Below are 26,823 nucleotides of genomic sequence, written 5' to 3'. Positions count from 1 at the left end.
ATTATCGTGTCTGCTTTGAGGTTTTGTGCACCAATCGTAAAGGCCACAAATAGATACAGTGGTGCAATTAATAGCAAATGTCAATTCCATCCCTAAAGTGATAAAAAAGCAGGTAATCACAAAATTAAGTTAATAAAATGTGGGTATTTTTCTGTTTCATGTTTTTAACACGACTGTCGAAATTAAGCAAAACGTAGTCGATTAAATAAGTCTGGTCCACGGTTTATTTTGTGAGCGCTCAGTTTAATTGGTACAGAGAAAATTCGCACCTAAAAAAAGATTCAATTTCATCTGCTAATTACATGTTCATAATCCCAATTTATTCAAGAACTTGTGCACAAATTAAATACACATGACGAGGAGACTGACGATTTATGAAAGCACAATATGTTTAAACAATATATCATTTAAAAACGGTATAACAATCTAGGACAAATCGACATTTTTCCAAAACCTACAGATGTAACTGGACTACTTTTCCATATAGCCCTGGGCGGGGGGGGGTCTCGCGCATCAGGGCACGGGACAGCGTGCCGCCCCAATATTAGTATATCGACTGCTCACAGCAGTTTTCTGAAAGTATTCCTTTAAAACCGGCGGTACGAGAAAAACATTAAAAACCAAAAAGGACAATATTTTACTATTTTTTTTTTTAAATTAAAATAAAGATATGTACAGACAAATATACAGACACTAAAAAAAAAAATCAAACTGCAAAACAGAGATATTGAAACAATCGGTTTTCCATTCTGACAAATTAGGACTTCTTTATACCAGTGTGACTCATTGGAAGTGAAACTTGTTGCTTATCAAGGCATTCTTTCAGTTTATCTTCTGTTAATGAAAGTCTCTGTTCTATAATGGCTACAGTCTGAGAAAAGAAAAAGGAGGTCATTTTCAGAATGAGAAAATCCAAAGTAATCATTTTACAATTGTTGTGTTGATGATAAACATTACATTTTTATTACATTTTATTAAAACCCGGACTTCAGAACGTACACATTCATATTTACTCCCTATAAAAACGTATTTCTCTTCTAAAAGGCATCCTACACACATTAAACTTTTTTTTAAATACTTTATGTACTTTTTATAAATGTATTTTCTTTTTAACGAAAGGAAAACTACAAAACCATGTCAATAACCGCTCAATGTTTGCATTCTACCCTACTAATCGGTGTTTTCAGCCGTTTTTCCATATGCTGTAAATGACAATATATAACCATTTGTAATACAAAAGGGTTAGGAGATGAAGAAGTCAATGATCTGATCATTAATATTATGGAATGATACTAGTAATTACAGTTCTCCCACGGTGGCTTCCCAGCGATTCAAATTGTAGCCTCTTGAACATAGCACGGCAGATAATCCTGCGCAATCTCTTCTTACCCGTCCGGAAATCCAATCTCTTCTCCTGTAATGCCACAGCCAGCCCACTAACAAGCTTTTGTAAACAATTTATCCATGTACTTTCCTTCGTTAAAGTAATATAACCATGCTAAAAGCAAATATTTGGCTTCTGTTTCTTTGGCAATAAAAGTGCATTTCCCATGGGACTCTGCATTGTGGGGGGGGGGGGGGGTCTCATTCATTTGTTTTGTTACCCAATGTTTTCTTTGCCCTGTTCTTAGAGAACAAATATAGATCGGGAGAGGTAGACAAAAGGGAGCAGTCACAGGGAATCAAAACCTTCACAAGTCTCCACTCACAAAGTTAACAAACTAACTTAAACAAATACATTTACAATACATCTAGGTGACATCTAAAAAAAGGCATCAAGTATCCAGATGTCACCCCTTAAACAGGCCCCGGCTTTGGTCCTAGAACAGAATTGTCCCTTGAATAGAACAGATCCATTCTAATGGATCCATTATCATTACACCCCTGCTTTACACCCCAATAAATCAAGCAGACTGTAGAGAAATGTGCATACGGGAACAGAGAGATACATTGCCTTGTGCAAGTTTAAATGAGTCTGTCTGATAATGGAAGCCGCAGTCACAGTTATCCCAGGATGCATTAGGGCTGATTGGCACCAATGCAATTTAGTGAATTACCCCCTTAAAATCACGTGAGCCTCACCTGTGTAAGAACATCTATCTGTCCAACGATGTGCTCCAACGTGTGTGCAACGGTTTGAAGATTACCAGCCACTCCTTGCAGTTGATACGGGCTAATAGGAAGGGCCTGATCAGCGAGACTTGTGTTGTTATCTTCCATTGTCACAGGAACGTTGGTACACGCTACTTCTGCAGGCTGGAAGGAAACCCGCTCATTAGCAAGAACTGAAACGCAGTAGGTAAAGCACAGTAAAGAAAATTACTTTTAAAATAGCAAACCCCCAAAAATATGTTTATGACCAAATCCAAACCATGATACTGTTTTGTTCCCTAAGCAGAAGGAAAGATTTATATTTGTAATTGTTTGACTTCCGTTTCTATGACAATTGCTAGCATCAACTTAAAGCATCGCTGAAACAGGGTTTTCAGAGCTTGGTGTCTCAAAAATTAAAATGGCAAGATGATGCAAGCCTGTTCCTAGAGACTGCTAACTATGTTTCAAACGGTGACAAAAATGTACTTTTTTTCAAATTAAAATATTGTTTCATCTTCATTTCTAGTTCTCATTACGAATAAAGTAAATATTTTTTAAAAAGCAGCATTTAATTACACAGGATTCATTTCATTATTTTAAATATCAGCAAATCGCACGGAAGTAAAAATACATTATTTTTATTTTAGTTTTAGATTTAAAACAATGGATTATTTGCAGGGGGGAGGGGCGACCAAAAAAAAAAAAAAAAAAAAGTGGCAATATCCCTGAATATAAAAAAAAAAAGTGTATATAAAAGAAAATGGAAAATGTAGGATATTGCTAGGACTACAGCTTTAAAAATGTGCCAAATTGGTACGGCATTATTACATAAAGGATTTACATGCTTTTCAGTATGTATGTGTGTCTTTATTTATATAGCGCCATTAACATACACAGCGCTTCACAGTAGTAATACACGTGACAATCATATAAATAACAAATACTACAAATAACAGATCATGGGAATAAGTGCTTCACACATAAAAATTTACATTTAGAAAGAGGAGGAGTCCCTGCTCCGGGGAGCTTACAATCTAATTGCAAACAGAAAACAAACTAACCTCAAAAAAAGAAATTATTTTAGCAGTTACAACCCTGCAGAGCACCTATCCTTCAAAGTGAGAGGTAACGCTCAATGTATTTCCTGGGAAGACATTTCATAAATTAAAATAAATATACCCTGTGTTAAGTGACCTCATAAGTGCTTCACCATAAGCATGCAGCTCAAGATGGCAGCTACAGGGGGCACAGGGGATTTGCAACAGAAACTAGTTTACGGCAGGGGTTCTCAACTCCAGTCCTCCAGCCCCCCCCAAACAGGTCAGGGTTTCAGGATATCCCTGCTTCAGCACAGGTGGCCCAATTAGTGCCTCAGTCTCTGACTGCACCACCAGTGCTGAAGCAGGGATATCCTGGAACCCTGACCTCTTGGGGGGGGGGCTGGAGGACTGGAGTTGAGAACCCCTGATGTATACCATGAAGTGTGGGGCCTGTTGGGATAATAAAGACCAAGCTTCCCGAGGATAATCTGTGGTGTCCTGGGATAAGCACGTCATAATTCTCACACAATCTAGGGTCAGCATATAAGGGAAGAAAAGAGAAGAGAACACACAATATAAGTGTAGATGTAAAGAAAAATTCGAATAACGCACGTGATGATATCTTGGCTCATATGTCTTGCCTACTCACAAGATGTCAGTGGATAAAAGGCAGTTTGCAAGAAGGGCTGCTACCCGTATGGTATGTATGTATTCAGGATCCCTCCTCAAAGGCACAGTCACCGATGAGATGAGTTATGTGAAGGATGAGAAAAGGCTACATAGTGCGATCAGGCTGATATTAAATTCTTTATGTAAAAAATATATAAAATGCTCACTTACAATGTGTAAGTTTAAAACAAGCATGTATCACTTAATGAGTGAAATAGAAGGTTCACCGCACTGCTCACCACCTCCCCCTGGGTTCTTCAAGCTTCCCCCGCTCGTGGTCCGTGATTAGAGCTTCTTCCTTGGGCCCGTCGTAGCATGTGACATCACGGCTGCAGGGCTGGTGAACTACGGATCACCTCCAAGATTAAAAAGGTTCACTCAACGCGTTTCGCCCAGTTGAAAAAAACTGTATCCGGCTTCGTCAGGAGTCACTCCCAGTTTGTGCACTGCTGCCCTAAGTGGTGCGGAGGGGTTGCATCCTTCCTCCACATGTGGAGGACATGTCCCCCGAATATCTGTTTAGTGGAGACAGATCACAATCTGGCTCCAATAGATTTTGAATACTGATACACCTACGGAACCGTGGCTTTTCCTCCTTAACAGACCACTCCAAGGGTCGAACGAGAGGCGAAAATACAATGATCGCACAAGATGTGCGATTGCCGAGCTCTGGAAGCAAAATGTGCTACCAACCTTCCCCAACATCAAAAATAAAGTGTGTGGCATATCTGTCAGATGGAGAAAATGACCAGCTTCCTGAACGATACGCGTCTGAAATTCAAAAGGTCTGGCAGCCCTGGCTCGCCCATCCGGGAAGCCAACTGGTAAACTCTGGGTCCATACTCTTGTAGGGTCCCCCCCAGATTGGCTTGCCCCTCATAGCCTTGAGCAATGGGAACAAATGAGACTAACTCATAAATGCATTATACAATAGCCCCTCGACCAATGAGCGTTTAGGATTATATGTTTACGGTCTATTCCACTTGACAAAAGCTGTATATATTACCCCTGTGATGTAAAGACATCCCCCCACCCATTCTTACTTACCCCATTCTCAAACGCTACCCAACACAATGGAAAAGTGTACTAGCCAAGCCTCTTTCCATGCCGCAATGTAATGAAGTTTAAGAAGATAAAATAACATGTTAAATACTGTATTTCTCCGCTGACGGTATAACCCTACCTCTGCTGCGCATTATTTGCCCCTTACCAGCAAACTGGATTGCGACTCAGCAAATGCATTATAGTTTCATCAACGTTTTTTTCCCACAGCACCAAGAGAAGTAAATGTTTCCCTAGTTTCTATTTCTACTACGCAAAACCCGGAATTATACACATTAAGTCTCTCACTTTATCTTTTGGATTAACCATTTTGTAAAAAATATATATAATTTTTTTTTAACAGTAATTCTACTTCACATCCCTCTAACTTTTGCATTATAGTTTTATCTCATTGTAAAAACTGAAGACTATAATTGCTATTCAAGGATTATCCATTTTCATCATCAAATTCATTAGAACTTGATTTGGTGAATAAACAAATAAAAACGTTTTACACTATAAAATATCTTAGCAAATGGCATAAAAAAAAAAAGAAACTACCGGAAATATTTGCTGTTTAGTAAAGTTTTGATGCGGCGGTGGTGGCTTGGACGAACAACTGGAGGAGTAATCTGTACCGTTGCCAAAGGAATCACGCTGCTGAAATCTGAGAACGTCTGTGTAATTGGCAGAATCAAAGTTTGTTTTCCAAACCATTACCTACAGAAAGAAGAGTTAAACAAGATCATTGTAAAAAATAAATATAATACTGATTCACATCTATATGACATATTTATTTCACATAGTATATGAAACGAACTCAGTTAAGAACACCAAGTTTGGTGATATACATAGTGTTAACAACATTGTACAGGCATACCCCGCATTAACGTACGCAATGGGACCGGAGCATGTATGTAAAGCGAAAATGTACTTAAAGTGAAGCACTACCTTTTTCGCACTTATTGATGCATGTACTGTACAGCAATCGTCATATACGTGCATAACTGATGTAAATAACGCATTAGTAACAGGCTTTATAGTCTCCCCGCTTGTGCACAGCTTCGGTACAGGTAGGGAGCCTGTATTGCTGTTCAGGGCGTGCTGACAGGCGCATGCGTGAGCTGCCGTTTGCCTATTGGACGATATGTCCTTAGTCGCGAGTGTACTTAAAGTGAGTGTCCTTAAACTGGGGTATGCCTGTAATTGTTTTGCTTCTAATGGTATAACCCCACAATACTAGTATCAGTCTCTGTAGTTTCTTGGTTCTTTACTTCCCTTAAGTAATTACAGGACATTAAAAAGTTTACTACCTAAAAATATAGTATAACCCAAATCCTTCCCCCCAGATCATTATGTACTCTGCCTATTGTAAATGATGTCAACTGGATCTCAGAGCAGAGGAGTCTTCTAGCACTTCCAATTTCCACAAAGCTAACTGAGGTTTTACATTGTAAGTATAAGATATGTCTGAATTTACTAGTGAATCTTAGCAGCCCATCATATACACTCAAAAAACACCCTGATAAGAATGTGTGGTGCAAATCAGATTGCTAGGGAAGGTACGAATAGACATAACATGGCATGTTATACTGTAATACATTATCAGATGAGACGGCGCTGGCTGAGGAAGGGTCTATATTCATACCCAATCTGGCATTAAGCCCATGAACGAGAATAGGAATTATTGCTGGATTGGGTTTGTTTGCCCTTAACAGAGCTTGATGAATCTGTCCCTATTAACCAAGGCAGAAGGGGTTGCCATTCTGGAGTAAAAAATATAATGAATTAATATAGATATGGTGCAGATGTTGGCCCTGAATTACAGCACTTTTGCCTTGATACATATGCTCCAAAATTATTTTGGGTGGGGAACAATCACAGCACTTTAACGCATTTCCTTTAGCTATTCAAGAGATACAGAGTTTATTGTTATTTGTGCTTCTAAGTACACTAATGCATGTGATAAATATATACAAAAATAATACGCAGGATTTGATCACCTTTTTTCTATATTTGATTTAAAATGAGCACATACAGCCCCTGTAAGCTCAGAACACACACACACACACACACACACGCACACGCGCACACGCACACACACGCACACACACACACACACGCACACACACGCACACACACGCACACACACGCACACACACACACAGTGAGTGCTTCATCTAACTTAACATATTATGAACAGATAAGTATTTAACAATGTAATATATGTCACGTTACATGTAGCACTGGGCCTTTTTGTCTTTTGTATACAGCAGTACAGCAGTATACAGGAGGTCACAATCCTAGTGCGCTCTGACACAATATATTTGATTTGGGTTCTCAGCTTTTCAGTTGGTAGAGCACGCTGGGGGGTTAGTGACCCCTCCTCACTGTTTCCAAGCTCACTCCACTCACTCATTTCACCTTTTTAATTGCAGTTTTTAATTTAAAAAGGAGCTAAAGTTTTATGTATCAGCAAACGTAAATGTATTCTTTAATGGTTCGAATTCAGCACCGATAGGTCCCTGACAGCAAGAGAAATCTGCCAAAAAATACATTGGAAAGCTTCCAGGTTTTTATGGTCATAAAAATATTTCTTCAAAATGAAGATGTCAAATAATTAATTAACTGTAATAGCAGCTGTACGAGTGGGGACTGCATCGACATCTTCCTTGCACAGCTATACACAGTAAGCAGTTTATTACATGGATTTATTTGAGCATGTGCCTGCTACATTACAGTGGATAGGAAACTAAGTGACACACACACACACACACACACACACACACTGCCCATTTGCATGTCACTACCCAGAAGCCGTTTCTGTAGAAGACCTACTGTATGACACAGGACAATGGGGTGAATGAAGCAGATTTGTAGACCTGTAGTAAACATGCAAACACACTCATTCCTGGGTGTTCTAGGTTTCTCTATACATGTCATTGCCCAGTGATAAAAATGACGCATGCGCTGCGCTCACTTGTTCATCAGATCCGCCAGAGGCAAAAAAATCCCCTTCTCTTGAAAAGGTAACACAGGTAGCTGCACCCTAGGAAAAAAACAAAGTTATATATAGTTAAAGACATCATACAAGAACAGAGCTTAATAAATGTTAAAAGTAAATCTTTTAGAAAGGTACCACAAACACAAATAGAATGTAAATTAAGGGAGATTAAGTAGCAATATTTTGGGTGAATTAATCTGTCCAAGAAATGGCCTGTGCACACCTGGCGATTACCTGCTCACATAGGTAGGTGGCTTTCTGACAGCCGCCAATTGCTAGTAAAAGTCAGAGAGCCGCTTCCCTATACGCTGGCCCGAGGGGAGGAAAATAAAGACATTGTGGGCTGCATTTGTTTTCTAGCTTTGTTTCAGGGACTCTTAGCATCCTGACCCAGTGGACAGTGTAATGCATTATTACGAGGCTCTACTTTATCAGATGTTTAATTATGTTAAACTCCTTTGAAACCTCAAATGTTTCTTACTGCCAGAATAATAATAATAATAATAATAATAATAATAAACTTCACGCCTGGATTCAGATGCATCTGAAACCGTTCTCTCCTGTCTTTAATTAGCACCAGACGACTTATTTTAAAGTTACAAACTGTAGGAATATAGGTCATGTTTACAATATTCTACCCCATATCAATCACCTAATCATACCGTTGCATGCAAGTCCTGCTGTCACCCCAGTGGTTTTTCACATTTTCTATGAAGCCACCCTCCCCCCCCTCCCTCTTCCTCAGTAGTTATCTGGTTACTACTTTCGGGGCCCTCTGCTTTACTCAGCCATTATAAACAATATGCTCTATATCTGAAAGACAGCATTTATGTATATGGTTACAAGCCCCACAATGATACTACCAGACATTGTTATTATGTCATTTTACTTAGTGGTTGTACAAAAACAAAACAAAATGAAAATCTTCCAAGCTCAGTGTTCTCATTTTCAGGTGATAACCCAGAATGTGTCTACTAATCAACCAGTATAGGACAGGACCAGTGACCAAGACCAGTACCAAGTTTTGTGTACTCCTCAGAGTTTTTCTTAACAGTAAATACAGTGGGTGGTTGTTTGACCTCCCCATGAAATGCAGTATATGGTTTACATAAACATAAGAGGACAGCTAAAATATACAGTAAACTATTCTATAGAGGGAAATAAAATACCCAAACCTCGAGACTCTGTTTAACGTACATACGTTACTTACTTTAAAGAGAGGAGTGGCTCAGTGAGTAAAGACACTGTCTAGCACTGAGTTTGAAGCAGGAGAACCTGGTTCAATTCCCGGTGTTGGCTCCTTGTGACCTCTATCTCCCTGTGCCTCAGGTACCAGAAAATATAGATTGTAATCTACCTGTGCCTGTGAAATTACTGTAAAGTGCTACATAAACTAGCAGCGCTATACTAGAACATGCTATTATTACTCAGTGCTTTGCAAGAGACAATACAGTACAAGGAAGTACAATAAGTGCAAACAAACAAAACCAGACAATAGGAAAGGCAATTCCTGCTGCGGAGAGTTTACTGACAAATGTCCAATATGGTAACAGTTTATTGAATCCGTAACCTGGATACTTAATTATTTACAGGCAGTCCTCGTTTTACAACGCTTCGCTTTACAACGAATGGCTTATCCAACGCTATGCAATGCATACCTATATTCATTTTTACAACGCCAAAATGGCTTATCCAACGCTCTCACGACGCTTTGCAACGTTGTGTATGTGTGTATATATATACACATTCACATAAACAACGTTGCAAAGCGTCATAAGAGCGTATATATATATAATATTATACTATACAATATTATATTATACTATATAATATATTATTTATTATGTTATATTATATATATAATACAGTATATACACTATATAATTTGTGTGTGTGCTGCATATCTTATTGCCTGCATAAAATATTTGGTGTATTTTAGTGTTAAAAATGCCTTCGGGAACGGAACTTTTCATTTAAACAGTGTTCCTATGGGAAAACGTGTTTCGCTTTACAACGTTTCGCTATCCAACGACATTTTGAGTAACGCATTGTGTCGGATAACCGAGGACTGCCTGTATATGGTTTCACTCTCGTTCTTCCCACCAACAGGTCAGGTTTTCAGGATATCCCTGCTTCACTGCTTCAGCACAGGTGGCTCAGTCAAATACTGTGCTACTGATAGATCCGACAGCCATCTGTGCTGAAGAAGGGATATCCTGAAAACCTGACCTGTTGGAAGGTCTTGAGAACTGGAGTTCAGCCCCCCCCCGCTCTAAGGCTACGCTTATAGTGCCGGCGATGGTCGCTGGAAAATCAAATAGAGATGACTTCCAGCGATCGCGACCAATCCGTCGCGCTTACAATAAGCTCACGCGATGGCGGCAATGTATTTATTTTGTCACAACGTCGCGTCGCTGGCACTATAAGCACAGCCTAAGACTGCGACCACGCTGCCGCTGAACGTGCCCATGCTTGAGCAGTGACGTCACCAACTCTCCAAGCATGAGCGCTCTGCTTTCCTGCATATTTTTTTACAATCGCGAGCAGGGAGGCATGGCTGAGCAGTGACTGGCGCTGATTGGTTGCTGAAGGTTATGTGACCCTTCGGCGCGTCTGGAAATTAATTTAATCAGTCTTGCCAAGCATCTGGCGCCCACGAACGTACAGGCACGCGCCGCGTGGCCGGACACAGATTTATTGAACTCAACGTGCTAAGCGCCAAGCGCGCTTAGCGGCAGCATCGGCGCAACCTAAGCTTTATTCTGAGAGAAGTAAATAGGATCACAAAAAAAAACAACTTATTAAAAAGCAGAAAACCTGTTCTGTTAATTTGTATAAACGAACACTATATATATATTTTTACATTATTTGAAGGCAGCGGCCTGAGCTGAATCAGCACTCCATGCTATGGGAACCCTCTTGTTCCAGAGATAATTACATTTTAAAATTCCCTTAAAAGATTTCTTGTCCGGGGGAAATAGAATGGCCACTGTGGCAAGCTTTACTTAGGCCACCGAGAGACAGCTGGGACTTAATTGTACGGCGACATTTTCAGCTGCTGACCACAGTGGCCATCTTTGTTATTCCTTGCAAAGTAATGGCAAAAGTAAAAATAAATATCTAGGCAAATCAGGGGGAGGGCGCCGGGTCATGGAGTGCCGCAGCATAGGAGGAACCAATGCTTCAAATAAGATTTTTTTTATAAAATCCTTTATTTTGGTGGGACTGCCTGTCACGGGAGACCAGGCCTGTCACACCAGGGATCAACTCGCCAGGCAGAAACACTAGAATTTATAAAATGTATTTATTGGAAAAAAGTATCCACGACTGTTTATTTGTACAGACACACATACCCAACCGGGGAAACCCTGCAGAACTAGTTGCATGGACCTGCTTGCCAGGTTTCCCCTGTCCTTCCTGCACAGTGCTTACAGGGACTGGTTTTCAGGCCTAAGACCAGCACTGGAGCTCTGCATCTGCAGCTGGAAATCACCACCAGAACTGGAGCCGAGCTAACTAGGGGTCTCCCTCCCCACCTTTTTATACCTGTAACCCACAACTTTGATGAAACATTCAGGGCAGGTGCTGCCTACCTGTCCAGCCCCTGATTGGAGAGTAGAAATGCAACATAAAAAGAGAAGCATACAAAATGCTACAGGGAAAGGTCACAGACTCTTTGCAACATTTCTCCTGCAAACCAAATTAACCCCTGGTCCCTGAGGTGCTGGAACCAGGCTAAGACATAATACATAGCTATACATACACGACATAATACAACTGTATTATTGATAGGTAGAGGTAATGCAGGGCTTGAGTTTTATTAAACGCAGTCATATTTACCCCTACCGTCACACTGCCGCCATAGGAAAGTTCATACTCTATACGCAGAGCACTTTAAACAAAAAAATAAAACACTGGCAAGAAAATCCCTACGGATATACAAATTGAAAGACCATCAAGCAAACGTTGCTCACCTGGTGGCCATGAAGGGTGTACAGTAATTGTCCCTCCAACAAATCAAGAACCTTAAGGGTTGAATCGCTTGAAGAGGTGATGAGATAATTCCCAGATGGATGAAAAGAAAGAGCATTCACCACCGCACTGTGTACTGCAATAAAAACATGACCGAAATAACCATGCAAACACTGAAACACAACTGAAATACACAGTCTCAAATACAACTAGCCTTTTATTTTGACCTCAGTAGTTGTTTTTAATGCACTTTTTTCTATTCAATATTCTTTCTTAGTATTGAGAATGAAGATTATTTTGGGATAGAGTGACAAGACTTCCTTTAAAATGCAGAAACGTCAAATAGTTGACCTTAATCACGTGGTAATTGAGAGACTAGCAGCATCATGTATGCAATCTGACAAACATTTTAAAATAGAATTATAGGCTTACATTTTTAGAGCATCTACAGGCATACCCCGGTTTAAGGACACTCACTTTAAGTACACTTGCGAGTAAGGACATATCGCCCAATAGGCAAACGCCAGCTCACGCATGCGCCTGTCAGCATGTCCTGAACAGCAATACCGGCTCCCTACCTGTACCGAAGCTGTGCGCAAGCGGAGAGACTATAGAGATTGTTACACACGCCTTATTTACATCAGTTATGCACGTATAGGACGATTGCCGTACAGTACATGCATCGATATGTGGGGAAATAGTAGTGCTTCACTTTGTGTACATTTTCGCTTTACATACATGCTCCGGTCCCATTGCGTGCGTTAAGGCGGGGTATGCCTGTATATCCCTGGCTGGTTCAGGCATTCATGGACTATGAATGTCCAGACAATTGTTTAAAAACCCTATGACAATCTAAACCTCTCTGCCTTCCCCTACAGCAAGGGTGGGCTACTCCAGTCCTCAAGGGCCACCAACTAGCCAGGTTTTAAGGATATCCCTGCTTCACCCCTGGTTGTCAAAGACTGAGCCACTGTTTTGAACTAATACACATTAAAATTAAAGGCAACTTAGGCGTCACTCTAAAACGTGATTTAAAAAAAAATGTGAAATGAGAAAGAGAAGATCACCAAGTACTTAAAATATTCAAAGTAAATATTAGGTAACCCTTGTGATGAATATGCTGCTGGGTGATTCAAGCCTTCTTTTAAACAAATCACACACACTGAAAATGGAGGGTCCTAAGGGCCAGTCTGTGCATGATAAAGAAGTTATATAAAAAGGTTTAACATTCCAAATAAAGAAATGATAACCAGCACAAAGAAAAAACAGGAAAATACATTACTTTATTAGGACGTGCATGACACCCAGACCCGACGTTTCGGGTACTGTCACACACACACACACACACACACACACACACACACACACACACACACACACACACACACGACGGGTACTGTTATACACACAAACTCACACTTAGGGGCCTATGCAGAGAGCAGCGGTGGAATTAATTGGAGATGTTAATAAATAGTACCTTTTTTGGCGTGATTTTATCTCCATATGCAGAAAGGTCCTAAAACTGCATTTAAAATCATGTCTGCATATGGAGAGTTTCAACCGGCGAGATGCTCGCTGGTGAAACATGTTTTAAAAAAAGCGCGTTTTTTTTTTCTTCTCCCTCTGGCCGCCGAGCTCCAGCTTCCTGCCAACTTTTGTTGGCGGAGCTAATTGTTGAATGTTTCTCCATTTTAATGGCGCGATCAGCCGCTAGATGGCGATCGCGCTTTCTGAATACGGCACTTTTGAAACCTGGCAAGATTTAGGTTCTCGCCACCCGCGCGGCGAGATTTAAAAAAATAAATAAAAAAATGGCGCTTTTTTTTTTTACTCGGCATTACCTGCCTTTCTAAAGGCATATTTCGCCAACAAATGCCGCTAATTCAGTTACCGCAGCTCTCTGCATAGGCCCCTAAGAGGCGTCTTGAGGCAGGTGTTGTTTTCTTCTGGCCTAATACCTTTTATATATGTTGTCACAGTGCTCAACAAGAGTTATCTGCCTAACCTTCACTGGCACTCTTATAAACACCAGGCTGGCTAACAGCAAAGGAAAACACTCCCCTATTAGCAATTTGTCATTCATTTCCAAAGAAACAAAAAACAGCCAAACATTTGTTTTTACCATGGTTGGATTTGTTTAAAGAAGCCAATTAGACCGTTATATTCTTTATACATGATGTTATTTTTGAGGCTGGATGTGCGAGATTGCGCTTTTATATTAAACGATTTACAAAGCGTTAGGTAGCAATGTAATGAGGATTACCTTGGTAATGTTGGATCAGTTTGTTCATCCGTATATCCCACACCTTGACTGTATTGTCAGTTGCAGCAGCAGCTATGCAAGTACCACTTGGATGAAAGTCCACAAAGTTTACAAACCTACAAAACAAAAACCCAGTATATTTTCCGTAAATAAACAAAAATCCCCAAAAATTTAAATAAAAAAAAAAAAAAAACGGTGGCAGACGAAGTAGAATCTGGGCAGACATGGTCCGTGGCAATGAAAGGACACACAGTGGGACCCACAAAAAAAATACACAGATTACAAATGGTAAAACATTTAAAGACAGTCGTGGAAAAATGGGAATGTTTGTTAAACCCCAAGGTGAAAGTGAGGCAAATCATTTTTTTTTTAAATTGTTTAATTAAAGTCCAAATTAACAACAAATAGGAGACAGCATAAGTAAGGGGGCAAAGAAATGCTGCAATTTAGGCATTTCAAACGCTTTGCAATTAGATCTAAAGAATGGGGCGTTTTATATAGGAAGTATACTACTGTAGCTATGCTGCCCGGACATCGAGATAGAATATATACTAAATGTACTTACCCGCCATGCTCACAAAACGAATGTATACATTCTCTGCTTGTTTTGTCCCAGATTTTTATAGTCTTGTCATCACTAGCTGACACTATGAGCCGTCCATCAGGAGAAAACCTAATTAGAAGTTAAAAAAAAAAACACAGGTGTTTAAAATGTCTGTTGTAACACAAGAAGGCAGTGAGTTTGAGGCGGAAGCATTAACTAATATGATTGCAGTAGAATACAGGGGGTCCTCGGTTTATCCGCCAGAATCCGTCCTCCAAACTGCCGTCAGATTGCGGATCCAATGTTAATCCGCGGCAGGGAGCGTCGGATAATCCATTCGACGGATAACGAAGGCCACCTGTATTATGTTTATTATATGTAATCTCAAATCAATGAATATAATTTTATTCATTATACTTTTTAAGTAAGGCAAACGAATTTTTTTTTTAACGTATTCCGGAATAATCGCACTTAAATGAATGCCGTTTTCGTAATCGCATTTAAATGAATGCCATTTTCGCGTCGGACTTAAGCTCCTCTGAGCATGGGTTTCTTTACTTTTTGTATCATTCTGTGGTCATATTTCAATTGTCCATGTAATGTTATGTTGCTACCCTTCATTCTCCGTTGTACTATTCAGAACAATTTGCTACCACATTATACATTATACTTTTCCATGATTTTTTTAAATTGTGCTTTTCAGTTACAATGTTGGGTCTTAAAAGTGCAAAGCTATAAAACATCTTAATATAGGAGATATTTAAAGGGTTTACAGTGAGAAGCCGTGCCTATGTTCCGTCGTTGGCGACACGACGGGTGACGTCACCCGTCGCCACCGGCGAACGTAATATTTCGCCGGACGTCGTCGCGTAATTCCGGCAATTTGATTGGTTCAAGGGCCGTCACGTGACGCGACAGTCCTTGAAAAATCAAATTTTGCCGGCAACCAGTTTTCGCGACGGCGACGTCGCGCCCAGTATAAGCACACGCGGCGGTGGCAATGCTTTTGTTTTCGGGCGACATCGCCGGCACTATAAGCACGGCCTTAGACAACCAAGGTGGTTGTTCAATTAACTTGAGGCTGCAGATCTACTGCAGTGTGGGATTTCAAGTTAAATAAGACAAAGCTAGGATTCATTACCACCCATTCAAAGTTGTGAGATATGGTTCGACTTGCAATTGTTTCAGTGAGAGCGGACTGTGTGATTGTGCAACATATGTGCAGCCGGTGCTATATGACTGCACGGACACAAAGTGGTTACCTTGTTTCATCTACCCTGGTTGGTTATTGTTAGAATTCTGTATCTGCTCTGCAGTTCATAGGCCGCTAAGAGATGTGGGCTGTTTGAAAGGAACCCACTAGCTAGAGTAACACGCCTTGCTACATACTATTCAACTACACTACCTCCACATATTGGGAGGGACCCTGCACACTGTATGACTACATTGATAAATAGTGGTTACATCTTTTCACCTACCCAGGGTGGATAATTAGAAGCTGGTATTCACTTTGGAGGTAATTCAACGAGATGTGGGCTCCTTGACAGGAACCCACTAGTCAGAAATAGTATATGTTCCTATTTCCCTTTATAGAACTGTAGCCTGCACCCACTCTGCAGCCAGCTCCACATTTGGGGGCTCCTTGCTAGGAATCCACTAGATGTATACAGGGACTACATGCTGCAGTCTACGTGATTAGGCTCACTCCCAGAGTGACAAACTAGCGCAGTTAACATCACATGACAGCGCACTTTTGTACATCATACAGGCATTATCTGCCATTGAGCAGTTGACTCAGGAGATGGCTGCAAATATTAAACGCTAGTACAGATTTTAATTCAAATTTTGTTTTCTATGTACAATTAATAAAATGTATTTATTTTACAATATTAGTGGAGTAGAGTGCATCTAAGGGGATCTTTTCTTTTCTGTACACAAACACTACTTCATCCCTGATAGCACCACACCAGCAAATTTTCAGCTGAGCAAGACCCATTCTCCATCTTCCCTTCCCGTTTATTCACATTGTGCAACATACCCCACAACCAGTTCAGTTAACTCAGGGGTGCGCAGGATTTTATAGGGGGGGGAGGCGGTTGCAGAGGCCCCGCGCTCTTCCCACAGGCACTTAAATTAAATGCCGGGGGAGGCGTGAGGCCTCTGTAACTCACTTACCTGCTCTCAGCCGGCTCTTCTGCGACGCATCGTCAAATGGCAACGAGTCACATGACTTTGGAACGTCATATGACGACGCGGAGCCCGAGAGCAGGTAAGGAGGGGTGGGGCACAGGCCAGGGGGAGCGCAAACATGGGGGGGCGCGAACTGAGAAGTTTGCACACCCCCGAGTTAACTGATGATACTTTACAAACGATGAAAACTAGAAATGTTCTTAAAGTAAAATGCACCAAAACTGGTACAGCCTCAAACTTGGATTACATGCCAATAGAAAATACAATGTTTGCTGTTACGTGATGTTTTTCACTTAAATGGAATCCCTTGAAATAATGTAAAATAATAAATGCCAGGAAACATGGTGCAATAAAAGGAAGCCATCTCTCAGGAACAGGGTTAAGATTTGAAATGTTTGTACGTACTTGGCACAGCGCACCCAGTTTATATGCTGGTTCAGAGAGAACAGAAATTTTTGCCTATGAACAGTCCACACTTTGACGGTTTTGTCATCGGAAGCAGTTATCAGGGATTGCCCATCACTGGAGAAACTAACGCTTCTGACGGTTCCTGTGTGGGCTTTGAACACTGTAGATTCTCCTTTTCTGGAATGAAATGTAAAAGAATTGCTTTAATTTCCTACTACATAAATGGCAATTCACCATTATTTTTTGCTTTTAGAACTTTACCTTAAAGTAAATATTACTTAAAATGAGCAGCTCTGCCTCTGCAATACCCTGCTTCACGCGGGCCAATAGGAAGTCTTGATGGATGGAGTTGTGCCTTCCTATTGGCCACGTGACGCTGGAGATTGAAACCTTCCTTCCAGCGGAAATAAAATGGATGGAACCAGCGCTACATTCAGAGGTTAATATCTCAGGAACCAGGAGGTTCCCGTTTTATCTCCATGGACTCCCTATTAAAAAAAAAAAACTATGGTCTGCCATCTACCAGTCAAGCCAATTATTGTGTTGCTTCAAACTAAGCCGACTTACTTAGCTGCCAGTTCCGTCCGGACAATAAAGCTTCCTGGGGGCAGGGTTTACGATGGACCATTCTCCAGACTTGGACGGCACTAAAAAAGTCTCACGGGGCAGACTGATGCGTGTTAACTGTATGGAGGAATACTACTAGCACACAACTAACTTTTGGGAGATGAGAAGAAGGTGGAAGTCCAAACTGTAACTTATCCGGACATAAATCGGTAGGCCATATGAAAGCAATGAAGCAATGGATAGAGATATAGAGATATTATATATATATATATATATATATATATATATATATATATATATATATATATAATCTCTATAAGTGCCATGGGGCGGCGAATTTTGAAATCCGCCGCTGCCCGCGTGACCAGGACCTTTAAACAAGAGAGAGATACCGGCACCCCCTACAGAGGTAAGTACTGTATCTCAGTAGGCAGGGGGTCCCCGCAGCTGAAATGAATGTGGTTTAAGGGTTTAGATTTTACCTAGTAAGCCTAAAAATGTAAAAGATTATTAATAATAAAAAAGGGAAAATATCAGTCTTTTCAGATTTCAAAATATTTACACATTTTAAACATGTAAATTGTACTTACATGCTAGGAACCCACAAACGAACAGTTTTATCTCTGGACGCAGAAGCAATGAGGTGACCAGAAGGTGAAAACGCCACTGACATTATTGCATCTTTATGGCCTATAAAGCGATAGGCTCTCATTTGGGGTTTCAGGTTCCAGATCATTAAGCAGGAGTCCATTGAACCACTTGCTATCAAAAAAAAATAGGTGCATTAAAGTTGTAAATCGGAAGTATACCCCACACCCCCCTTGGATTCAGGCTCAAGTTCAATGGCAACAGAAATTACACAAAATATCCATAAGCAAAGAAGAAGAAAAATAGATACAATAAGGCACATTAACTTTCAATCTCCACCAATGGCCTAAATAACTCAAGAGAAACTGAAATTACTAGAATTACTCCAACCCAGAGTAATGAGTGATGAGTGCTACTTCTGAAAACTATCCAGAGACACTAAAACATATTAAAAATATGTGCATCGGATCAAACTTACACAGGGAACAAGCTTCCGGTAATAATAGTGAAGCTGTGTACCAATAATTGGGGCAGTGAAAACCTAATCCCCCCCCCCCCCGCTACATACCCCAGTGGTCAAATCAATTAATTGAAAGAGTCGCCAGTTAAACCCTTATGAAAAGTAGAAAGGAAATATAATGACGTTAACAAAAACAAAGTATAATAGTGCCCCATAGAAAATACATCTTGAATACCAGCCCTGCATTCAGTTTCAGATCCTCATACGGCTGTGTAATTCTTTTCCAGAATAATAATAAAATATATATGGATTAGCAGAGGACCTACACTTGTACTCAGACGTTTGCATTCAAAGCTGTCCAGTTATCCAAAAGAGCCCACGGTGGTGCAAACGCCAATAGAAGTGAGGGCCACTACAACCTAATGATACCCCATTTCTAATACTCAAGGGGGTCAAATTAAGAAGGCATAGATACAATAAAACAGGAGGGGTCTGTAACGCCAGCAAAAGGGTTAATGGTATGGGCACCATTATGTGAGACTTACCTAGCTGCTTCATGTTGGGATTGAAATCCACACTAGTAATTGTGTCTCTGTGGCCTTTAAAATGTCTTTCCAGGGAAGGATCCTCCTGAAACAAATGGCAAAGCTGCATTGCTGAGCAGTACTTTTTATTTCTTTAAATGCGAGTTAGATTAGTAGGGACTGGCATAAAACTGCATGTGCACAGGACTGCAGCATAAGGCCAGGTCCCCACTGGCTACTGCAGCACCCGCTGTGGCAGACGCTGCAGGGACAAGAGCCGTCCCACAATGGGGCCGGACCCTCTGCGAGGGGGGGGCCACCGCGCTGCGCCGACAGTTTCTCCTGCTCTCAAGAGAATGGAGATCAGGACTCGCAACGGAGCGCTAGGCCACGCCCCCCGGCGATTCAGCCAATGAGGGCGAACCTGCCGGGTGACGTCACGGCTGCGCCCCCATCTTTCCCTCTGCAGCTCTCTGCACACCGGGGAATTCGGCTGCAGGCGCGTGCAGCGCAGGCAGAGGGGCCGCAGCCGAAGACTGCAAAATGTAAACTGGAAAATGGTTTCTTTCTGCTCTAAAGTATCGCCCTAACTCCAAAATAAATGTTTTCCTTTTTAAATCCCATCCTGTATATAGAGAATTAAATGCCCTTGCCATTACCCCACAAATAAACACACGGAGCTTAGCTATTATGCCACAAATAAAACACATGTAGGTCCCAGTGAGGCTGTCCCATGTAACTGATCACAGCAAACATTTGCAGAATCTATTTTTTGAGAAACATTAATGGAAAATGTATTACAGTAGTTTCTTTGAGGAGGTAAGTGGGAATTTAGAGCAGAGTAATGCAGTTGATGTGGTCTACTTAGATTTTGCAAAGACTTTTCCACACAAGAGGTTAGTGTACAAAATATAGAAAATTGGACACAGTAAAAATATTTGCACCTGGATTGAAAACAGGTTGAAGGACAGACAACATAGAGTTGTCATAAATGGAACTTTTCCGGTTGGGCTAAAGTTGTGAGTGGAGTACCTCAGGGATCGGTACTGGGACTCCTGCTTTTTTACTTGTTTATTATTGACTTTGAGGTTGGCATCGATAGCAAAGTCTCCATCTTTGCTGATGATACTAAATTGTGTAAGGTAGTAGAATCAGAGCAGGATGTATGTTCTCTCCAGAATGACTTGGACTGGAAACTTGAGCAGGTAAATGGCAGATGAGGTTTAATACAGATAAATGTAAGGTTATGCATTTGGGTAACAAGATGAAACAGGCGATTTACAAATTAAATGAGGATAAATTAGGAGAATCCTTGATGAAGGATTTAAGAGTGCTTGTAGACATCAAGTTTATCAATAGTTCCCAAAGTCATGCAGTAGCTGGAAAGGCAAACAAGATTTTATGTTACATTAAACGGGCAATGGATGGAAGGGAAGTAAACATAATTATGCCCCATTATAAAGCATTAGTATGGCCGAGCCCATGGTTGTGGTGCGGGCTTCTGTGCGCGCACTCCTGCAGCCCCAGCGATGTGCGCTAGCTGCAGGAGATGGGTCGCGGTGATCGTGGACGTAACGGGGGGCGTACAAGGAGCTTTCAAAATAATTATTCATCCCACGGGCAGTACAAAGGACTCGGGGGCAAAAAAAGTTGGATATCTTTTTAGAAAGGAAAGGTATACATGGATATACCAAATAAGTAAACATGGGAAGGATGTTGATCCAGGGAGTAATCTGATTGCCAATTTGTGGAGTTGGGAAAGAATGTATTTCCCCCTTATGATTTAGACGATATGTCACTGTGGGTCTTTTGTTTGCCTTCCGGGTCAATATACTGCAAGTACAGATACAGGATAAAGTATCTTGGCAATAACCTTAAATTATGGGATATTCATTAAAACAATAAGGATTCTGTATTACAGGACTTTTCCATTTGTGGAACGTGAACCACATCTGGCCCATCGATGGGTCACTAGTAGTCCGTACCTGCTAATTTAATTGCAGTTGCTCAGGCAACTTCTCTGAATTCACTGTAAAGTAATACAATTATATGGTACAGATGTTATAATTGTTGCAGTGTAGCAACTTTCAGTCTATTTTTAATATGTATAAAATGAAGTTGCAGTAACTCCTAACCTTTCTACTTATACATTTTGTTTCTAATCGGGCCCTTTGAAACACGAGTTGGAGTTCGGGCCCTTTGAAACACGAGTTGGAGTACTGCTGGCTCTCCTGTTGCTAGCCACAGAGCCGCTGCTCTCTACAGACATAGCAAAGAAGAAACCCCCATTGGTTTCAATGGCAATGATTCTTGAATAAACGTGGTGCGATTTCTGTGTGCCCCAGTTTTTCAGTTGGGAGACTGATAAATAACCCCCTTTGCCCACTGACTGCCCCTTAAGGTCACTGGGGGGATCCATTCACTAAATACCAACCATAACGTATATAATGTGTAAACAGAAGAAACTCAGCGTCTGAACTGTATGCTTACTACCACTATATGGCGGTGTGCACTTCCTTTCACATATTTACTAAAGTCTCCCGGATGCAAAACTGGGGCAAAGAAACAGCATTGGATTATTTTAAACCCTTTCAGTGCCCCTTCACGTAGCTACCGTGTCGCAGGATCTGGCACTGCAGGGGACCCATCACATAGCCAGGTCATGGGATTTGCTCGTTGTCTAGGGCAGGGGTGCAAAATTCCAGCCCTCGAGCCCCCTCAACAGGTCAGATTAAGGATATCCCTGCTCAATCTTAGACTGAGCCACCTGTGCTGAAGTAGGGATATCCTCAAAGCCTGACCTGTTGGAGTGTTCTTGGGGAGTGGAGTTGAGCCCCCTGTCTAGGCGAGAATGCGATCTGGCTCTCTGAGGTCTCAGCGACCCCTGTGGTGACACGATCGAAGTGCTAGTGTTTGCCATGCAATGGTAATAAGGCCGAGCTCATGGTTGTGGCGCTAGCTTCCGTGCGCTCCCTCCTGCAGCCTCAGCGATGCCTGCGCTAGCTGCAGGAGATGGGTGGCGGCAATCGGGGGCCATGCGAACGCATCACGGAGATGGTTCGCCCTCATTGGCTGAACCAGCTAACGTGACGTCACGCTACTGCAGCCCGAAATGTCACTTTCTGTTGTGGCGGCAAAATGTAGAAGTGTCGACACGCGAAGCGCCGCGGGCACTTGAGGAACTACCATAGGCAATCAGGTAAGAGCCTGTGAAGTGCGCGCACGTAGCAACACCGCCACGAGCTCGGCCTAAGGCAGACCTTCAACACGGAGCACGTGGACAGGTTTACACTTCAGTTCCTCTATGAATGTGGAGTCGAGATATGCGGACTTGTGCCGCTTCAGTATGTTCACTCGAAACTGTCAGAATAAATTAATTTTTTTTTTGCAAAACAATTTGTTCAAGATGTGGCCAGTGGCAAAATGTCACCATTTGGGAAAAGGTTTCCAAACACGAGCGACAATATAAAAAAGGTTGCATGACCAAAGCCACATTGGTCATTTGCAAACAAAGCCAGTTTTGCCACAGTCACAAAGTTCTGAAAAGTTTATGTATCTCTAATTCCAGCAATTAGAGATTGCACACCAAGTAATAATGTTATGCAAAAACACACACCGTACCGACACACACACACACTATAAGTAGGGATAACTTCCCTGTCTCACACACACACACACACACACACACTAAGTAGGGATAACTTCCCTGTCTCACACACACTAAGTAGGGATAACTTCCCTGTCACACACACACACACACACACTATAAGTAGGGATAACGTCCGACACACACACACACACACACACACACACACACACACACACACACACACACACACACACACACACTATAAGTAGGGATAACGTCCGACACACACACACACACACACACACTATAAGTAGGGATAACGTCCGACACACACACACACACACACACTATAAGTAGGGATAACGTCCGACACACACACACACACACTATAAGTAGGGATAACGTCCGACACACACACACACACACACTGTCACACACATGTACCAGCGACCGGTATGCACGTTCCTGTAGGAATTAGCTGCAGGTTCCGAGCTCCAACCAATGGGAGACAGAGGAGCGGTCACCCGGGCACCGTATCTGCTAAAGGGGGGAGCAAGAATGAAGGGGGGGGGGAGTGATTATATATATATATATATATATATATAATGTGACGTGACTTACCGGCGGTCCCGGCATGGTGGGATGGAAACAAACGGACACAAATAAATTAAACAGAAGTGAAGTCCCGGATAATAAAGCAGCTTAATGTATCCGAGTCCCGTGCACCGCGCTCTGCCTCTCCAGGGGAATGCCCCGTGCACCGGTCTCACGCACTCACTCTCCGGAAACATTCAAACTGCCGCCGTTTCAGCGTTAACCCTTTGAGAGGTGAAGCGGGCCGAGCGGCGGGAGGCTGAGCATTGCGAGACTGCGGCGTGCGGCGCGGGAGGGGTTAACACGCGCCGCTCTTGGCGCCCCTAGTAACGGGCGCGTGACGCAATACGCAGGGAGGCGCCATTGCACGGAAGGGCTGTGGTAGAGGTGCAGCTCGGGTCAAAGTCTGTGGTATAAATGTATTCTCCGCGGTACTCGGGGTCATGTTAAAAAGCCGCAGTGGCAGTTACTTTGATCAATATTAAGACACACACACACACACACACACATGAATTAACTGTGTAATACTAAATTAGTAAGGACAAAAAAGTGTATAATATAAAATAAGAATATATTTAAGTATTGCACTTTAATAACTATAAACTTAATTATATAAAGCTTAAATTTATAATCAGTATATACACAGACACACAAGAAAAATCCGCAGCACTCAGCAAATTTGATCAATATTACCAGTATATCAGGCCCCTTGAGAAAGGACCGGTAGGTCTGAAACGTTGCTCCATTTTTCTTATGTTTACCCCGATGCTTGCAGGTGAATTAAACCTGATATAATATTGATCAAATTTGGTGAGTGCTGCAGATTTTTTTTTTTTTGTATCTATTTTGTTGCTGGATGGTGATCCTGGCTACACTGCTAGCACCCTGATCTACTTAAATAAGTTATTTGTCTTACCTTACCCATATAGTGCCCTGAACATTTTGGGGTATGTGTGTGTGTGTGTGTGTGTGTGTATATATATATATATATATATATATATATATATATATATATATATATATATATATATATATATATATATATATATATATATATATATATATATATATATATATATATATATATATATATATATAATAGTCATTCAGTGATCTCCAATAGAAGGAAGTATACGTGATAGATTATGGGCCATACAATATTTACCAATCAGTGCTATGCCATAAGACACCTTGTGACCCATCCACTTGACTGGGCTGGGCGGTGTGTAAGCATAGCTTAGTTAATAAGGCCCATATTCATTAGTTCGTCAGTGACATTTTCATGATGCCTGACAAGTCGCTCTTTGCGGTGTTCCGCTTATTTCATATGCGGCAATCGAGTTTCAAGGGGATTTGTAGCTCTAGAATAAAAACCGCAGCACACCAAAAACTTTCTATATGTCGTGGTGTATTGTCATACATCTGACATTATATAACGGAAATACATGGAGGTCAGTACCTTCCAACGTATCGGTCTGGCGGGACCTTCCAGGGGAGCCGACTGCAATTTTTAGATCCACCTTATAAAACCATTGTCGCAGGGAAACAAAAAACAGCGAACACTTAAGTAAAAATAATTGAAGCAGCTACTGAAGCCATGTGTTCAAAGCATGGCCCGTATTTCCTTTGGTATCCGTTATGTACACCAACATTAGGCAGATAAAAAATCCATGTGTATATGGTAAATTAAATTGTAAGTGATATTGTGCCTCATTTGGTGGTGGGATCACTTGCCTGGATGCACTTGCATTTGTCCCATGTTACATAGTTTTACATAGTTCATGAGGTTGAAAAAAGACATATTATATATCCATAAAGTTCAAATTTAGATGACAGATATTTATACAATATTTGTAATTACAGTATTTTGATCCAGAGGAAGGCAAATAAAAAAAAACAGTGAAATATCATCCAATGATATCTCATAACGGGAACAATTTATTCCTTCCTAACTCCAAATAACGGCAATATGATTTGTCACTGGATCAACATCCTCCCTATGTTTACTTTTTTGGTATATCCCTGTGTGACAGGATTTTAACCCCTGTATAAAAAGGCTCAAAATAGAAAGCCTGTATCTGACTGTAACGCGTAGCTCACCACAAACCAGATGCGATCGCGAGGCTGAGGTAGGGAATTGTATAAACGCCAACCCACAACCGCGAGGGCAAGCCTAGAGTGTAGATTGGTCTTGCAAGCCGAGTCAGGAGTATAGAAGGTAGAGTAGTCGTTATACTTGCCGGGTCTGGATTGGAGAGTAGCGGATGGTTGGGGTACTTTCCCGAATTCAGGATTGGAGAGTGGAGAGTAATCGTTGCGAGGATAGCCGAGGTCAGGAGTAGAGAGTTCGGAATGGTCGTATGTAAGCCAGGTCAGGAGAGGAGAGATGCGGAGACCAGGTACAAAGCAGGGGTCAGGCAGCAGCAGGAACAAGGCAGGATGCAACAAGGTACAAGGCAGGGATGTAGCAAGGCACAGCGTCACACAAGGTTATGCTCAGCAATGAGTGAATGAGCAAGGCAGGCATATAAGGAACCTCCCTCCAATGGGAAGTCAGGGCGGAACCAAAAGGAAGGCGTGGATAGGCTGCTGGGTCGCGCAGGTGCGCCCTATTGTACAGCCTGATTAGACCTGGGGTGGAGCTACGTCCCACGCACGTCACCGACGTCAGAGGGTGGCGACTCGGTCGCGCACCACTCACGCACCGCCCATGCCCATCGTGTGAGCGGAGTCTGCAAGCGAGTCCAGAGAAGACCTGTTCCGTGCGTGTCACCGATGTCAGTGAAGGATGTCCAGAACGCTCACCACTCGTGCACCGCGCATGTCCGTCATCAGGGCTGGGGCTGAGCTTGGGATGCGATCCGGAGGGGAGACTGGCCAAACGAGCAGGCCGCATGTCAGAGCAGAGGCGGAGATTGAACGCGGAACCCGCGGAGGGACAGACTGGTCGCGCGTCGTCCGCACGAGTAGTGGAACCGTCGTGGCATCGCGCCTCCTGAGTCCTGACGGAATGGAATGGGGAGGTGAGTTTCGGCCCTCAGGATGGCGAATCCTCACACTGACTTATGAGTCCAGCAGGGAGCTGGTTAATTTCAGCTACAGACAATTATCAGTCTCCATGTGTATACTGAAAAATAAATATATGCGTAAATAAATCATAAGATTAGATGTTCTTGGTTCTATGCTGACTTCACCGTGACCCTTGTGGCAAACGCTGACGTCGCCAGAATGCGCCGTCAAGCAGCTACCGGGTAAACAAGACGTCTTAAGTGCTCA

General features: G+C 41.9%; 1 protein-coding gene across 2 annotated transcripts; it reads right to left on the bottom strand.

Moving 5' to 3' along the window:
* Positions 1–206: 206 nt before the first annotated feature.
* Positions 207–23,903, bottom strand: POC1A (POC1 centriolar protein A). Of its 2 annotated transcripts, none has more exons than XM_075574048.1 (11): positions 23,575–23,903; positions 19,386–19,470; positions 18,383–18,554; positions 17,223–17,402; positions 14,649–14,756; positions 14,084–14,199; positions 11,823–11,956; positions 7,825–7,893; positions 5,406–5,564; positions 2,083–2,256; positions 207–871 (listed from the first exon to the last, which is right to left on the bottom strand). In XM_075574048.1, the coding sequence occupies exons 1-11, from the start codon at positions 23,587–23,589 to the stop codon at positions 758–760; spliced, it is 1,326 nt and encodes a 441-aa protein (XP_075430163.1). In that variant the 5' UTR covers positions 23,590–23,903; the 3' UTR covers positions 207–757. The 2 variants fall into 2 exon arrangements, with proteins under 2 accessions (XP_075430163.1, XP_075430164.1); XM_075574049.1 differs by lacking the exon at positions 23,575–23,903 and adding an exon at positions 23,398–23,479.
* Between the last annotated feature and the right edge of the window lie 2,920 nt (positions 23,904–26,823).

The sequence above is a fragment of the Ascaphus truei genome, chromosome 17 (assembly GCF_040206685.1).
Source record: "Ascaphus truei isolate aAscTru1 chromosome 17, aAscTru1.hap1, whole genome shotgun sequence".
Taxonomy (NCBI): Eukaryota; Metazoa; Chordata; class Amphibia; order Anura; family Ascaphidae; genus Ascaphus; species Ascaphus truei.
This window is presented reverse-complemented; position numbering and strand designations above follow the sequence as displayed.

Excerpts from the sequence above, each read along its gene's own strand:
- POC1A (XM_075574048.1), bottom strand. Across the intron at positions 11,957-14,083 it reads ACTGATCCAACATTACCAAG|TACACAGTGCGGTGGTGAAT; the intron begins GTAATCCTCATT and ends TTTTTATTGCAG. Across the intron at positions 2,257-5,405 it reads CTAAACAGCAAATATTTCCG|CCTGCAGAAGTAGCGTGTAC; the intron begins GTAGTTTCTTTT and ends GTTTCCTTCCAG.